General features: G+C 40.8%; 1 protein-coding gene across 3 annotated transcripts in view; it reads left to right on the top strand.

Annotated features, from left to right (window-relative positions):
* The window catches only part of galnt1 (UDP-N-acetyl-alpha-D-galactosamine:polypeptide N-acetylgalactosaminyltransferase 1), a 133,019-nt gene that overhangs the window by 44,129 nt on the left and 73,432 nt on the right, over positions 1 to 15,458 (top strand). For all 3 annotated transcript variants that reach the window (XM_080208651.1, XM_080208635.1, XM_080208643.1), the window contains one exon: positions 14,733 to 14,901. In XM_080208651.1, the coding sequence (XP_080064777.1) occupies positions 14,733 to 14,901 (169 nt within the window). The remainder of the gene's footprint in view (positions 1 to 14,732; positions 14,902 to 15,458) is intronic.

The following is a 15,458-nucleotide window of genomic DNA, read 5'->3' as shown; positions in this document are numbered from 1 at the left end:
CCTGCTCTGCCATTCATTTTGATCATGGTTGATCATATTCAATATCCTGATTCCTCCTTCCTCCTATATCCCTTGATCTCTTTATTCCCAAGCACTATATCTAATTTCTTCTTGAAATCAGACAATGTTTTGCCCTCAACTACATTATTTGGTTGTGAATTCCACACGTTCACCAGCCTTTGGATGAAGAAATTTCCCCTCATCTCAGTTCTAAAAGATTTACCCTTTATTCTCAAACTATGACCCCTAGTTCTGGGCTCAACCATCACTGCGAACATTCTTTCTGAATCTAACCCTGTTAGAATTTTACAAGCCTCTGAGTCCCCTTTCACTCTCCTCAACTCCAGGGAATATAAAGTTAAAGTTTATTTATTAGTCACAAGTAAGGCTTACATTGCAGTGAGGTTACTGTGAAATTCCCCTAGTCGCCACACTTCAGCCCCTGTTCAGTTTAATGCACCTAACCAGCGCATCTTTCAGACTGTGGAAGGAAACTGGAATACCCAGAGGAAACCCATGCAAACTCCACTCAGACAGTGACCCAAGCCAAGAATCAAATCCGGGTCCCTGGCACTGTGTGGAAGCAGTGCTAGCCACCAAGCCATTGTGCCACTCTAATTCTAACCGACTTGGTCTCTCTTTATATGACAGACCTGGAATCAGCCTGGTAAACCTTTCGCTGTACTTACTCTATAGCAAAGACATTCATCCCAGGAATCAGCCTGGTAAACCTTTCGCTGTACTTACTCTATAGCAAAGACATTCTACCTCAGATACGGATATCAAAATTGCATGCAACTCTCCAGGTGTGGCCTCACCAACGCCCTATACAATTGCAGCAAAACATCCCTATCCCTATAATCAAATCGTCTCAGTATGAAGGCCAATATACCATTTGCCTTATTTATTGCCTGCTATACCTGCACACTTTCAGTGATTGATGCACGAGGACTCCAAGATCTTGTTTAGTATCCACCCCTCTCAATTTACACCCATTCAAGTAATAATCTGCCTTCCGATTATTGCTCCCAATGTGGATAACCTCCACATTATTACTGTGTATGCCATGCAGATGCCCACACAGTCAGCTTGTCCAAATCATGCTGAAGCATCTCTGCATTCTCCTCACAACTCACTCAACTTTGTATCATCTGCAAATTTGGAGATATTATGTTCAATTCCCTTCTCTAAATCACTAATATATAATGTGAACAGTTGGGGTCCTAGCACAGATCCCTGCAAAACCCCACTAGTCACTAATTGCCAATCAGAAAAAGACCCATTTATGCCAACTCTGTGCTTCCTATCTACTAACCAGCTTTCTATCCATTTCAAGACATTACCTGCAATTCCACGTGCTTTAACTTTACATAGTAGTCTGTTATATGAGACCTTTTCGAAAGCCCTCTGAAAGGCTAAATAAACCACATCCATAGATTCTTTTCGGTCAATTCTACTAGTTACATCCTCAAAAAATTCCAGTAGATTCGTCTCACATGATTTCCCTTCTGTAAATCCATGCTGACTTTGATTATACACTGCTTTCCGAATACTGAGTTAGAAACCCTTGATAATAGACTTTAGCAACTTCCCCAGTACTGACAATAGGCTCACTGGTCTATATTTCCTCTCTCCCCCTTTTTTTGGTGGGGACGTGAGATGTATCTCTGGTTGGAGTGTGGAGGAGGGTGGCCCGATCGCTTACTGGTTTGTGGGGGGGGTTGCGGGGGAGAGATGGATCTCTGGTGGGGGTCAGGAGGGTCTGCTGCCATTCTGCAGGCGATCGGTGAGGGGTGGGGGGCAGGGGGTCGTGATCGTTCTGGGTAGCGGGTGAATAAATGCAACAGTTATGTTATGGGACTGGGGCGATATCTGTGAGGGCCATCACACTCGCTTTTCACTCCCGGGCCACTTTCTTCACTTTCTGTGGCTTGGGAGTGATCTGACACGGACGCCCGTTTTCAAATTTTTTTCCAACCGCGCGTGTGCAGTTCAGAGCTCCGATCATTTTGGCTGTGCTAAGCCCCGCCCACAGCACAATGCAGACTCGTGATTTTTTTCAGGCTGAGTGCTATGGGGGCGCCTGAAAGCAGATTTCTAAGTCCAATCTGCATTACGCCCAGATTCAGCACTTAGAATGAAAATGGTAAAATCAAGCCCAATGACAGTGATATTTAGATTCCATTGTCTTTTTACTGAAATGGTTAGATTGTGGATTGATGTGGATTCTTTAAATTCAAGTTAATGTTCAGTAGAGTTTTACAAAATTTGGAAGCTTAACCCAAGACTGCAACGTTTCCTTGCTCATGCAGATTTTGACCTCCAATAATCAAATTATGATGGAATTGTGTGCTGATGCTCCTGCAGATATTCATTGAGATATTTATTTGGACATAGTATCCTTCATGTAATTTTGTAATTGTAGATCATTTGGAGTTTTACATTGTCACCTTGATGATGTAACTTTTGACTTAAATAAACAACCAATTATAATCTACAACTGAAAATTATCCTTTGAGAAGGACTTTGTCAATGTCCCATTATAAATACCCTATGCCCACAGTTATAATAGACACTGCTTATGTAAAGGTTTCAAATTTCAATTATAACTTCCAACCATCAGAGACTTTGAGCACTAATACATGTGAAGGGTGTAAATACAGTGCAACAACATTGTAGATGGCTTCAATTATAAACGTGGATGTAGGAATATATATGGAGATATGTAAAAATAAAGACAGAGGTATGCATTTACATTGGAGATGAGATTAAGTCTACACACCCATATCCCATTACTCTCTACAGTCCAATGCTATGTCAACTGAAGACTATACTTCGACATGTGAAAGCCATGGGAGGGTGACTGTATAGATTTCAAAGTTGTTGATCTATGCCTCTGCTTAAGCTCATCTTCAGCTGAAACCATTATCTTTGGGTGAGCTATTCAAATGCTTTTCTAGCCAATCTGCCATCCTGCATCCTCTACATTTGAACAAAATCTGCTACTCATATTCTAATGCATGCCTATGTTTTAATGTTTGCCCATTACTTGGTGCTCATTGACTTCTATCAGCTTCCAGTATAGCAATGCCTCAATTTTAAAACTTCCTTATTCCTGTTTTCAAATCCTTCTGTGGCATTGCCCCTTACTTTGCCTAACTTCCTCCCACCTGGAAGTCTCTAACGTTCTGCCCACCTTGATAACCTTTGAAATTCTGGAGATATGATGTTGTGGTGATAACAGAAAGCTGGTTCAAGAAAGGGCAAGACTAGGTGTTAAGTACTCCTCAGTATAAGATGTTCAGGAAAGATAGGAAAATGGGAAAGGGTGTAGAGTATTGCAGTGCTGAAGGTGAGGATGTACCAGTGGATTCAAAGGCAGAATCAATGTGGGTAGAGCTAAGGACAAAACAGTGTAATTACATTGCCCAGTGTATTCTATAGGCTGCTAACTTGTAAGAAAGATGTAGGAAAACAAATCTACAGGGAAATTACAAAGGTTATAGAATAGCTTTAAAGGCAGACTTCATTTACCCAAATGTAGACTGGAGTGGTGGTAGTGTAGTGAACAGAGAGGGTCAAATATTCCTAGATTGCCTTCAGGAAAATTTTCTACTGCAGTATATGCCCAGTTCAAGAAAGGATGCACTGGCTCTTGGAAATGAGATAAACCAAGTTGATCAAATGTCAGTGGGGAAACATTTGGGAGATAATGATCATTGTATTGTAAGGTTTAGGGTGATGGTAGAAAGGAAAATAGCCAATCCAGAATCAAAATAATTAACCGGAGGAGAGCCAATTTTAATGGAGTTGGGCTTGTTAAACTGGAACAAAAGGCTGGGCTACCTTCAGAACAGAAATGGCCTGGACACAGTAAAGGTATATTCATTTAAAAGGGAAATGTAGGAAAAACAAATCCAGAGCTTCCTGGCTGAAAAAGACAGAAATTAAGGGAAGGAAGAAAAAAATGTACTTATGACAGGTGTCAGGTACGAAATACAATTGAGAACCAACAGGAATACAGAAGGTTCGGTGGGGACGTTTAAAAGTGCAGTAGGGAAGTGAAGTGAGATTATGAAAGAAGACTGGCAGCCAATATACATATCCAGCCTCCCCTTATAACTCAAACCATCAAGTCCCAGTAGCATGCTAGTAAATCTTTTCTGCACCCTTTCTAGTTTAACAATTTCTATAATAGGATGACCGGAACTGCACACACTGTTCCAAGTGCAGCCTTTCTAATGTTTTGTCCAACTTCAGCAAGATGCCCCAATTCCTGTATTCAGCGTTCTGACCAATGAAACCAAGCATGTGAATGCCTTCTTCACCGCCCTGTCCACCTTTGACTCCACTTTCAAGGATCTATGAGCCTAGATCTCTTTGTTCTATAACTCTCCCCAACTCCCTACCACTAACTGAGTAAGCCCTGCGTTGGTTCGATCAACCAAAATGCGTCACCTCGCATTTATCTAAACTAAACTCCATCTGCCATACATCAGCCCACTGGCCAATTGATTAAGATCCCGTTGCAATCCTAGGTAATTTTCATTCTCACCTGTCTTGAATGGGAAACGCCTTATTTTTAAATTGTGACCCCTAATTCTAGTCTTCCCTAAAATGTGAAACAACCTTTCAGCATTCACCTCGTAAAGTCTTCACAGGATCTTGTGTTTCAGTAAGATTACCTCTCATTTTTTTGAACTCTATTACATACAGGCCCAGCTGTCCAACGTTAAGATAATCATTCTCACCGCCCGCTCCCCACAACTGCATCCCCCTCCCTAAATCTTGGGTATCAGTTAAGTGGACCTTCTCTGAGCTACTTCTAATGCACATGTATTCTTCCTTAGATAAGGTGCGTTATGAACAAGTGAGAAGAGATGAATTAGTTCCTCAGTTGGTCATAACAAAGGTTTAAGCTTCATTTGCATGAGGATATGCCTTTTGAAATCAGAATGCATCTGCCTATTTAAGCTGCAAGCAATAAAGAGCAAATCAAAGAAGGTTTTCTTGTGTCAAAGAGCAAATTTATTAATTACTAAGCCTGAGAAAATAATAAAAACACGGTGTCAAACATTCAGCTCTCATGCAGTCATGAAAACACAAGAGCACACACACACACATCTCAGAAATAAGAAGAATTCGAGTCCAATAAAAGCAAAAGTATATACAGTTAAGTGTCCTTTGATTGTCTTTAAGGCATTGATTTTAAACCCTGCAGCTGATTTGGATTAGTTGGTTTCTTGGATGTAGCCACATATAGTATATGTTGGAATTATTACAAGCTTTTGGTTTACTGGTAGATGGCTTCTCGAACTGGGCCACTTTTCTGCCACCCACTTAACCTTTCCATATCCTTTTGCAGACTTGCCATGTTGTCTTCACAGTTTACTTTCCAACCTATCTTTATACCATCAGTAAATCTGGCACCCAAATATTTGGCCTTTTCATCCAAGTTATTACCATAAAATATACATGGTTGAGGCCCCAGTCGCACTAGAATAAAGAACAATACAGCTCAGGAAATAGGCCCTTCGGCCCTCCAAGCCTGCGCCGCATTTGCTTCCAACTAGACTATTTGTTTGTATCCCTCCATTCCCAGTCAGTTCATGTGGCTATCCAGATAAGTCTTAAACGATCCCAGTGTGTCCACCTCTACCACCTTGCTTGGCAGTGCATTCCAGGTCCGCACCACCCTCTGTGTAAAATATGTCTCTCTGACATCTGTGTTAAACCTTGACCCCCTCACCTTGAACCTGTGACCCCTTGTGTTCGTCACCTCCGACCTGGGAAGAAGTTTCCCACTGTTCACCCTATCTATGCCCTTCGTAATTTTATACATCTCTATTAGGTCGCCCCTTATCCTCCGTCTTTCCAGGGAGAACAACCCCAGTTTACCCAATCTCTCCCCATAGCTAAGACCCTCCATACCAGGCAACATCCTGGTAAACCTTTTCTGTACTCTCTCCAAAGCCTCCACGTCCTTCTGGTAGTGTGGTGACCTGAACTGGATGCAGTATTCCAAATGTGGCCTAACCAACGTTCTATGTAGCTGCATCATCATACTCCAACTTTTATACTCTATGCCCATCCTGTAAAGGCAAGCATGCCATATGCCTCCTTTACCACCTTCTCTACCTGCATTGCCATCTTTAAGGATCTGTTCACCTGCACACCCAGGTCCCTCTGTGTCTATACTCTGATAGTTCTGCCATTTATTTTATAGCTCCCCCCTACATTAGTTCTACCAAAATGCATCACTTCGCATTTATCTGGATTAAATTCCATCTGCCATTTCTCTGCCCAATGCATCATCACTATGCTCATCATGTCTTGCTAACTGGGCAGAGGCCCATTTCTCCCTACTCTCAGCTTCCTGGTAGGTAGCCAATTCTCGACAATAATATGGTAACCTCTGTGCCTTGAGCCCTTTTTTGCATAGGAACCTTTGTATCACCTTGTCAAACACTTTCTGGAAACATAAGTATACCTCATCCATGTATTCCTTTTTTCCATGTTGTGTGTAACTTGCTTAAAGAATGCCAATTACTTAATTAAGCATGATTTCCCTTTCACAAAACCATGCTGACTTTGCTTGATTGCATTGAGATTTTTTAAGTGCTCCACCCTAACCTCTTTAATAATAAATTCCATCAGTTTTCCTGTGACAGATATTAAGCTAACTGGCTTAAAACTATTTTCCAGTCTGATGGGATCTTTGCAGAATCTAGGGAATTTTGGAACATTAAAGCCAATGCACCCACTATCTCAGCAGCTCAATCTTTTAAGACTTTAGATGAAGCCCATCAGGATCTGAGGACTTGTTGGCATTTTGTTCAATAATTTTCTCAGTATCTTTTTCCTGGTGTTAGTAATTGTTTTAAGTTTCATGTCAAACATAAGCTTGAGGTTTTACATTGTTTCTAGCCCCTAGTGGGAGGACTTTAAACAGCAGCCTTTCCCCTTAGCCTTTATGGCAACTGCCATGAGCTTTAGTGCATTGTTCAGTGCATAGTTTAGACCTTGTATTGTGCTAGTCTACAACAGTCAATTATCAACAGCTCTTTGCATGGGAACACACCATATTTTGGGAAGACCAAAGAGTCTGTCACCTAGTTGATAGTCCTCCAGCAGCAGTTGATAGCTATCAGTGGCCCTGGAAACAACCTGTAGATTGTAGAGTTCTGCCATTACAGAACTGCTCAAGATGACCCTCAACAAAACCACTGCATCTCTTTCCAGAGCTGCTTTGCTACTGCAGTCCACTGAGGGATGGACAGCGTCTCTTTCCTGGCCATGCTTCAGTTGCCAAGACCCCAAGTTTCGGAATTCCTTTTTTTTTTACCCCTTCTCTTTCTCTTCACCTTTAAGTTACTTCTTAAAAACATAACTGTGACCAAGGCTTTCCTAGAACAAAGAACAACCCAGCACGGGAAACAGGCCCTTCAGCCCAACGAGCCCACGCCGCCGCATCCTCCTACACCTACCCTGCCCTGTGTGTCTGCGAGTGGAACCCCTAACTTAGCCAGATTCAGGGGAGAATAGTGTCAGTTTGGTAAACCAATCAGCCTAAGAGCACATCTTTGGGGTGTGGGAGGAAACCGGAGCACCCGGAGGAAACCCACGCAACCACAGGGAGAATGCACAAACTCCCACAGACACAGGCCCAAATCCATGTATCTGCACAGCTAGCAGTGCTAGTCACTGAGCTGTAGCGGCGCCCGTCTACCGGTCCAGGATCAAGCACACACACCGGCACGAAGTACTAGGCCACTCCCGGAACCTCCAAGAGCAGCCCACGCACGACCCACCGTGTGCATGCCCCTTGTTTGACAACAAGGTGGACCTCCACCTGCGGAATAAAAAGACAAAAACGTTAACATATAAGTCTGCATTTCCGGTGTCTCCCGAGGCTCTGACCCTATTTAATACCCCCTACTATAACCCTCCATCCTCGTTTCGCTCATGTGTCTACCTAAGTAAACCTTAAACAAGTCCAACGTTCCTGCCTCCACCACCCTACTCGGTAGCGCGTTCCACACCCCCACGACCCTCTGCGTGAAGAACCTTCCTCTCACATCCAAATTATACTTCTCCCCCCTCACCCTTAGATCATGACCTCTCGTAATTGTACCCAGTCTAGGGAGCAGCCTCTCACTATTGACTCTATCTATTCCCTTCAGTATCTTATATACCTCTATCATGTCTCCCCTCAATCTCCGTCTTTCCAAGGAGAAAAGTCCCAGTTTCTCCAACCTTTCCTTGTAACTCAGTCCTTCCATGCCAGGCAACATCCTGGTAAACCTCCTCTGCACCTTCTCCAGAGTCTCCACGTCCTTCCGGTAGTAAGGTGACCAGAACTGGACGCAGTACTCCAAATGCGGTCTAACCAACGTTCTGTACAACTGAAGCATTAGATGGCAGCTGCTATACTCTATGCCCCTTCCTATAAAGGCTAGCATTCCATAAGCTTTCCTCACAACCTTCTCCACTTGTGTCACAACCTTCATAGACTTGTGAACCTGCACTCCCAGGTCCCTCTGTATTTCTATACTCCTAATCGGTCTACCTTTTATCACGTAGCTCCTCTCTGCATTATTCCTTCCAAAATGCATCACCTCGCATTTGTCAGGATTAAATTCCATCTGCCACCTATCTGCCCAATGTACCAACCTATCTATATCCTGCTGTATCACCTGACATTCCACCTCAGTATCCGCCAACCCTGCCACCTTGGTGTCATCCGCAAACTTGCTGTCCTAATGTCTTTTTGAGTTGCTTGGTGTCAAATATTGTTTCATAGTAGTCCTGTCAAAATGCCTTGGAATGTTCGTTCACCTAATCACAAGGCACTGATAATGCAATTATGTATTGATTTGTTCAAAACAGGGCTGGTTGTGTGTGTGCTCTGTGATGAATGCTGTTTGTGTGCTGAGCGAGCTTGTGGAGTAGGCTGCTGCATAACTGAGGGAAGTGATTGGAGTGAATTACAAATGCACAATGAGGACATATGTTAGGGTTGTGGGAAGAGGTGGATTTTTAAAATACTTTGTGATATTTAATTTAAAGATGAACTCCAGGCTGCCCTGATGACTGTGGGGTAATTCTTTCAAAAAATCCACTTCACTGATCACAAACTTTTCAATCCACCAAAGCTGTAGTCAGGCAGCTACGAGGTGCATGTGGAGATGTAGATTAGGAGAGCATTTCTTAGAATAGAGCTTGATTCTTGCCTAGAATTTGGGTCATGGGGAGAGATCCAGTTAGAGATCAATAACGATTTGTTGAAAGTAAAGTTTGAGATTCAAAGCACATAATTAGTGAATAAAGCCACAAGATACCATGGATTTTGAATAAACAAAATAAAACTTTCCAAGTCAAAGCTAAAACAATTTCTAAATCTATCTTATATTCTGGCAATGATGTGGAGATGCTAGTGTTGAACTGGGGTGGGCACAGTGAGTAGCCTCTCAACACTGGGTTAAAATCCAACAGGTTTATCTGGAATCATGAGCTTTCAGACTACTGCTCCTTCTTCAAATGAGTCTCATTTGATGAAGGAGCAGCACTCCGAATGCTTGTGATTCCAAATAAACCTGTTGGACTTTAATCTGGTGTTGTGAGACTTCCAATATTCTGACAGGGCATTTATGAGATGCTTGTGAGTTAACAGGCAAAGTGGATCGAGCACACCACACTATATGATAGATGACAGATGCACACAGAATTAATTCTATGGATTTCTCAACAATCCGCTTAGATGCTTGTCAAATTCTGAGCAAACGATCTCACTGAAACTTTGCCTTTCTCACGAGGGTTTCTGACCTCCACATTTGAAGGTCTTACCTTGAAACACTGTCAACAAAAATTGCTCCCTTTCAGATGGCCTCAACAGTGGGCACCTTGTGGAGTTTTCACCTTGTGGCGTTTCCACCTGGCTTACCAAAATCACTTTTCCACAGTTTCCCAAGTACACTCAATCATTAGCCTCCAAGCACACTTTCAGATCTTCGGCCAAGCTGAGCAGAACATCACTGCTCTAACGGCTTCTGGAGTTGAGGAACACCCACAGCATCACCATATGTTATGTCCCAGTGATTGCATTGTGGTATACAGCATGTTGGAAGAGGAGGCTCCACAAAATTCCCATCCTTAATGAAAGGGGAGCAAAAAATGAGGCTAAGACATTTCCTATATTCTTCAGCCGGAATTGTTGAGTGCATCATTCATCTGGGCCTCCTCCAGGGGTGCCCAATATCATAGATGTCAGTCTTTACCTAATTTGATTCACTCCATTAAAAATCAAGAATAGTTGAAGACTCTGGGTACTCTGCAAAAGTTTGGGTCTGACAATATCCCGGCAATAGTGTTAAGATCCAGCTAATATTAGTGCATAAGTCCGATTCCAAGGTGGAACCTGGCTTGATGAACTCTAACTTCTTGGACTTTCTCTCCCTCTCTTTGTTTGCCTTTGTGTTTTTTTTAGTTTGGACTTTTCTCTGCAGTCTTCCTTCACGTCCTGCTAGAAAGAGACTTAAACTGTTTCCTGCACCTCAGTTCAGTATCTTCAACTGAACGGAAACTTCTTGCTGCTACTATGGGGCCCGGGTTTCTAGGCAACAGCTTTGCTTTTCCCAGTTTAAATGTTGTAAAACATTAAAATGCAAGCAACTGTTAAAGTGAAACTAAAACTGAAGCCTCCTTAACACACAGTTTCAGAAATATAAATTAATCATAAGCTTAAAGCCAGACCTTATTCCTAATGCCCACAAATACAAATATAACTTAAACTATTTCTGTTTCTGCCATATATTTAAAAGGGTTGCACGATTGGTTCAACAGCTGATCACTTTCAGTTTTACTTTGTATACAGTGCAGAGAGCATCTCCTATAATAAATCTATTTTTGTTACTGTGAATCTGCATGTGCAAACTACAGTTTTTCTTTTTGTTTAAAACCCACAATCCCCACAGAGTTAGGACATTATGCAAAAAGAAAATTGGTGACGAGGATGTGATGATGTTTCATCGAGAAAAGACCTGAAATAGGAGACAGAATCATCATGAGTCCTCATACTTTGAATATTAGAAAGCTGGGGAGAAGCAACAACAAGGTTAAAGATTGAATTGCCAGTGAAAGACGACAAGTCAGAACAAACTGTGTGTGTGGTTTTAAAAGAGGTTTTTTTTCCAATCAGAAGGATGAGATTCCAGATAGTATCTGGCAAACTTAGAAAGAGTCGTGCTATGCTATGTGGCTGCAGTTCTTTGAATAAAAGAATATATCAAGTCAGTGGTCTCCAGGGTAAAACTTATTTTCTGAGCAGCCTCTGGTTGCTAGTGCCGGCAAGAGAAATGGCAGGTCAATTAGGATCCATGGGCCCTTTCAGTGAAAAAATGAATCATGGAGTCCCTATGCATAGCATTTTCAGTACATTGTACAACCAAATAAAATTGAAAACTAGTTCTCGAAACAGTTTTTCTCAGTGCAATAGGAAATAAAACCTTTAATTTGCTCCTGAACTTAGTTTATCCAGCAAAGCCAGAAACTAAAATTTACTATGATTTGGCAGGCACAACTTTGTGAATTTGGTGATTAGAAGATTCTCTTTGAGATTGTCTGGTTTGTGGTCTCCAAAATGAGGCTATCCAACGAAGATTTTTTACTGAACATGCTTTTCCGAGGCAGCGGGAAGTGTAGGCAGAGTCAATGGATGGGAGGCTGGTTTGCATGACGGAGTGGGCTACGCTCATGATATTTTGTAGTTCCTTGTGGTCTTGGGTAGAACAGAAGCCATGCCAAACTGTGATACAACCAGAAAAAATGCTTTTTATGGTGCATCTGTAAAAGTTGGTGAGAGCTGTCGCTAACATGCCTCATTTTCTTAGCCTTCTGAGAAAGCAGAGGCATTGGTGAGGTTTTTTAACCATAGTGTCAGCATGGGGGGACTAGGACAGGTTATTGGTGATCTGGACATCTAAAACCTTAAAGCTCTCGACCATTGATGTAGATAGAGGCATGTTCTTCACTATGCTTCCTGAAGCTGATGACGATCTCCTTCATTTTGTAAATTTTGAGGGAGAGATTATTGTCATTGCACCAGTTCACCAGATTCTCTATCTCATTCCTACACTCTGTCTCGTCGTTATTTGAGCTCTGACCCACTACGGTCATGTCATCAGCAAACTTGAAAATCAAGTTGGAGGGGAATTTGGCACCACAGTCATAAATGTATAAGGAATATAGTAAGGGGCTGAAGAGACAGCCGTGCAGGACACCGGTATTGAGGATGATCGTGGAAGTGGTGTTATTTATCCTTACTGATTGTGGTCTGTGGGTTATGAAGTGCTTGATGCTTAGTTTCCCTAGTGACTCTGTAGTCTCTGATAAATATTACATGGCCTCATTCTAGCTTGCATGACCAAATAAGTGCTATGACAGATGCATTTGTTAGTTTACTCATACTTAGGATTGTCCCTGGAAAGCACTATGAAAATTAAAATTGAGTCTTAGCTTAATTTGCTCAAGAAATTTGTGCTAAAACATTACTGTGTGCTTTTGAGATGAAATACAATTCTGAGTATGTTAATGATTCAGATTGTCATTATTCTTTTTGGATAGAATTGACTAGTCAACACAGTTGTTTTTGCTCCATCATTGGCAGCTGTGCCTTCAGGTGTATAGTATATCACTTTGCTTCTTTATCTGAATTAATCTTTTGAGACTTATTAAGACCTACCTCTTTAACCAAGCTTTTGGTCATCTGACCAACTATTTCCTTTCATGGCTCGATTTTGTTTTATTGTATTCCTATGAAACATCTTGAGACATTTCATTATATGAAAGATGCAGTTAAATACGAGTTGTTTTGTTTTATACAAACCTTAAGTGAACCTTTAATATTTAAGTAACTGAGTGGTGAAACATGTTTGAACCAAGTGGACCATAATCGGGTAAAGAATATCTAGATTTGTCATGGGTTAATATGCAACATTACTCCAAACAATTTTTTATTAAACAACTATATGAGGTCCTTTAAGAAAGCATTTTATCTAGATTCAACAATTGAAGTGAATAAATGTTTTAGCTTTGTAGTGCTCTAACATGCTTCTGATACTAAATTATTTAGATCTTCATTGTTTTTGTGTATAATGCAACCTGGGAAAACCATATCTTCCGAAATAATAGATTTTTCTTTGAAAATTTGGAAGAACATTACATTACTTGGACACTTGGATTTTTCTTTTTACAAATGGTCATAAGTTCACTATTGGGCCGGGAGCAACAATTTGTTTTCAAATAAATCACTTGACCAGTGTGGACCTTGAGGGGGAAGAGCTATTTGTTTTTTAAATGCAAACGTTTTAATCGTGTGGGACGGTGGCTAGTGACTTAAATGAAACCACATGACAGAGACCATCTTTTAGATATGAATTTGTTGGTTTTGAATTTGGTCTTTTTGGGGAATAAGCTGAGATCCTAACTGATGGAGTCTCCCTGACTTGTCTAAAATTGTGTGTGGTTGTCGACATGTAGCCAGAGTCTACACTTGGATACCCTACAAAGCTGAGACAAGAAGAATTGAACCAGCTCTATATTCTCCTCCATCTTGAAGCTCCATTAGTGAGCACCTGTAGACAACTATTGGGGCTAGCCTTCACATAAGGGAACTACAGATCAACAGCATCAAACCTTTGCAAGCATTATCCTTTTCTTACAAAATTTCTTTCTAACCATCCACCCCTGCTGAGGCTACTTGTGTCCTTTGTTTGTCAGTGTATGTGTTTGTCTGTGTGTTGAAGAATTTCGAAGAAGAGACAAATGTTTATACTTTCCAATTGCAATTGTATTAATTAGTCCTTGCAACTTGTTAAGAAGAAGTTTTGTTTTATAGTAAATCAATCATTCTAAGTTATTTGAAAGAAGCCTAGTTAAAGTCTACCAATAGTTGGCTACCAATAGTGAAGGTAAACAATTGGCCATTTTGGTGGGTAAATTAAACTTGCCTGCAGAGAAGTGGAGCTTGATAATCCACAAACCCCCCCCCCGCCATCCACAAAGTTCTGAATACTTGGAAGTGAAAGTTAGATGAAAGAAACAGATTTGGCTAGCATGTTCTATTTTGGCATATACTCTACTAGGTGGAATCTGTTACTGTTTTAGTATTCATATAATAGAGCAGGAACTTGCATTATTTCAGCGCTTCATGTTGCCATTGAGGAGAACAAATATTATTAGGCCAACCATGTTCTTCCTTGCACAGCATATCTATCAGTGTTATAGATGGTAAAATGATAGTTCCATTGTGTCTCACTATAATGTTCTATTCTATTACTCTGTCTTAATTAATTTGCAATACCACAAATGATTAAATATTAAACTGGCTATTTTATGTGCCAAATACAAAACACAATGTCTGCCACCAGCTTGATACACCTATAACTTATTTTAATTCCTTCTTGTATCAACTGAAATGCTTTTCGGTGAGCTGATTTCAAAAGAACTGAAGTGCATTTGTCGGATGAAACCTGGATGGTCCTCTATCATAGCCGGCTCCCAAAGGACTGTGCCTGCAGGCCTATCCTTTCATATGCCAAGGCTAGAATACACTGAAGAGGAAGAAAGCTTCTAGTAGATAATTTTATTATTTCAGATAGTGACTGCAGCAGTTTTTCTTTGATGTGGCATTAAAGCTAAGTTTCAATTGGTATCAAAACCTTGCTGCATTTCAGATGTGATACAGAAGCCTCAAGAAGGACCTGGAGAGATGGGAAAGCCTGTAATAATCTCTAAGGAAAATCAAGAAAAAATGAAAGAGATGTTTAAAATCAATCAGTTCAACTTGATGGCAAGCGATATGATAGCACTCAACAGAACTCTGCCTGATGTTAGGTTAGATGGGTAAGTGCAACTTTTAAAGCAGGTTTTTAATGTTTTATGTTTTTCTACAGATTTAGGATGATGCAAGAGCTTTTAAAATTGTAAACAGGGCTGCAAGGGATGGAAATTTCATAATATCTTTGGTGCAGCATCAATTCAAGTGAATTCTTTTGTTTATCTAAATTTGTTCATTTTACAACTACTTATTAAAGAAGATCGCAAACTTTGTTTTTAAGATGAATTCTTGCATTGGCATGTATGTAGGACAGTCCTATTATCACAATTTAATCTTTAACATTTCCATCAATCAGCAAGTTCCTATTGGCAGGATCACTAGCTGCTGTCAAAACAGCTTCTGTTTGCGCCAAAGGCAACTTTTGAATTCTTAGCAAATTATCATGTGTTATCGTACTAAGAACTGACTTTGTAATCTGAAATAGTTGACAGAAACTATTAAAGCATAACAAACTCTAACTAATTCCACACATTACCATATTGCTTTCATGCCAATGATTTGAAAGTCATTCCAGCATATAAGTTGTTTAATGCGCACTTCATTTTTTTTTAAAACTCCCTGG

Source organism: Carcharhinus amblyrhynchos, chromosome 2 (genome assembly GCF_965287045.1).
Source record: "Carcharhinus amblyrhynchos chromosome 2, sCarAmb.v2.hapA, whole genome shotgun sequence".
NCBI lineage: Eukaryota > Metazoa > Chordata > Chondrichthyes > Carcharhiniformes > Carcharhinidae > Carcharhinus > Carcharhinus amblyrhynchos.
Note: the sequence above shows the minus strand (reverse complement) of the source record. Positions and strands in the feature narration are given on the sequence as shown.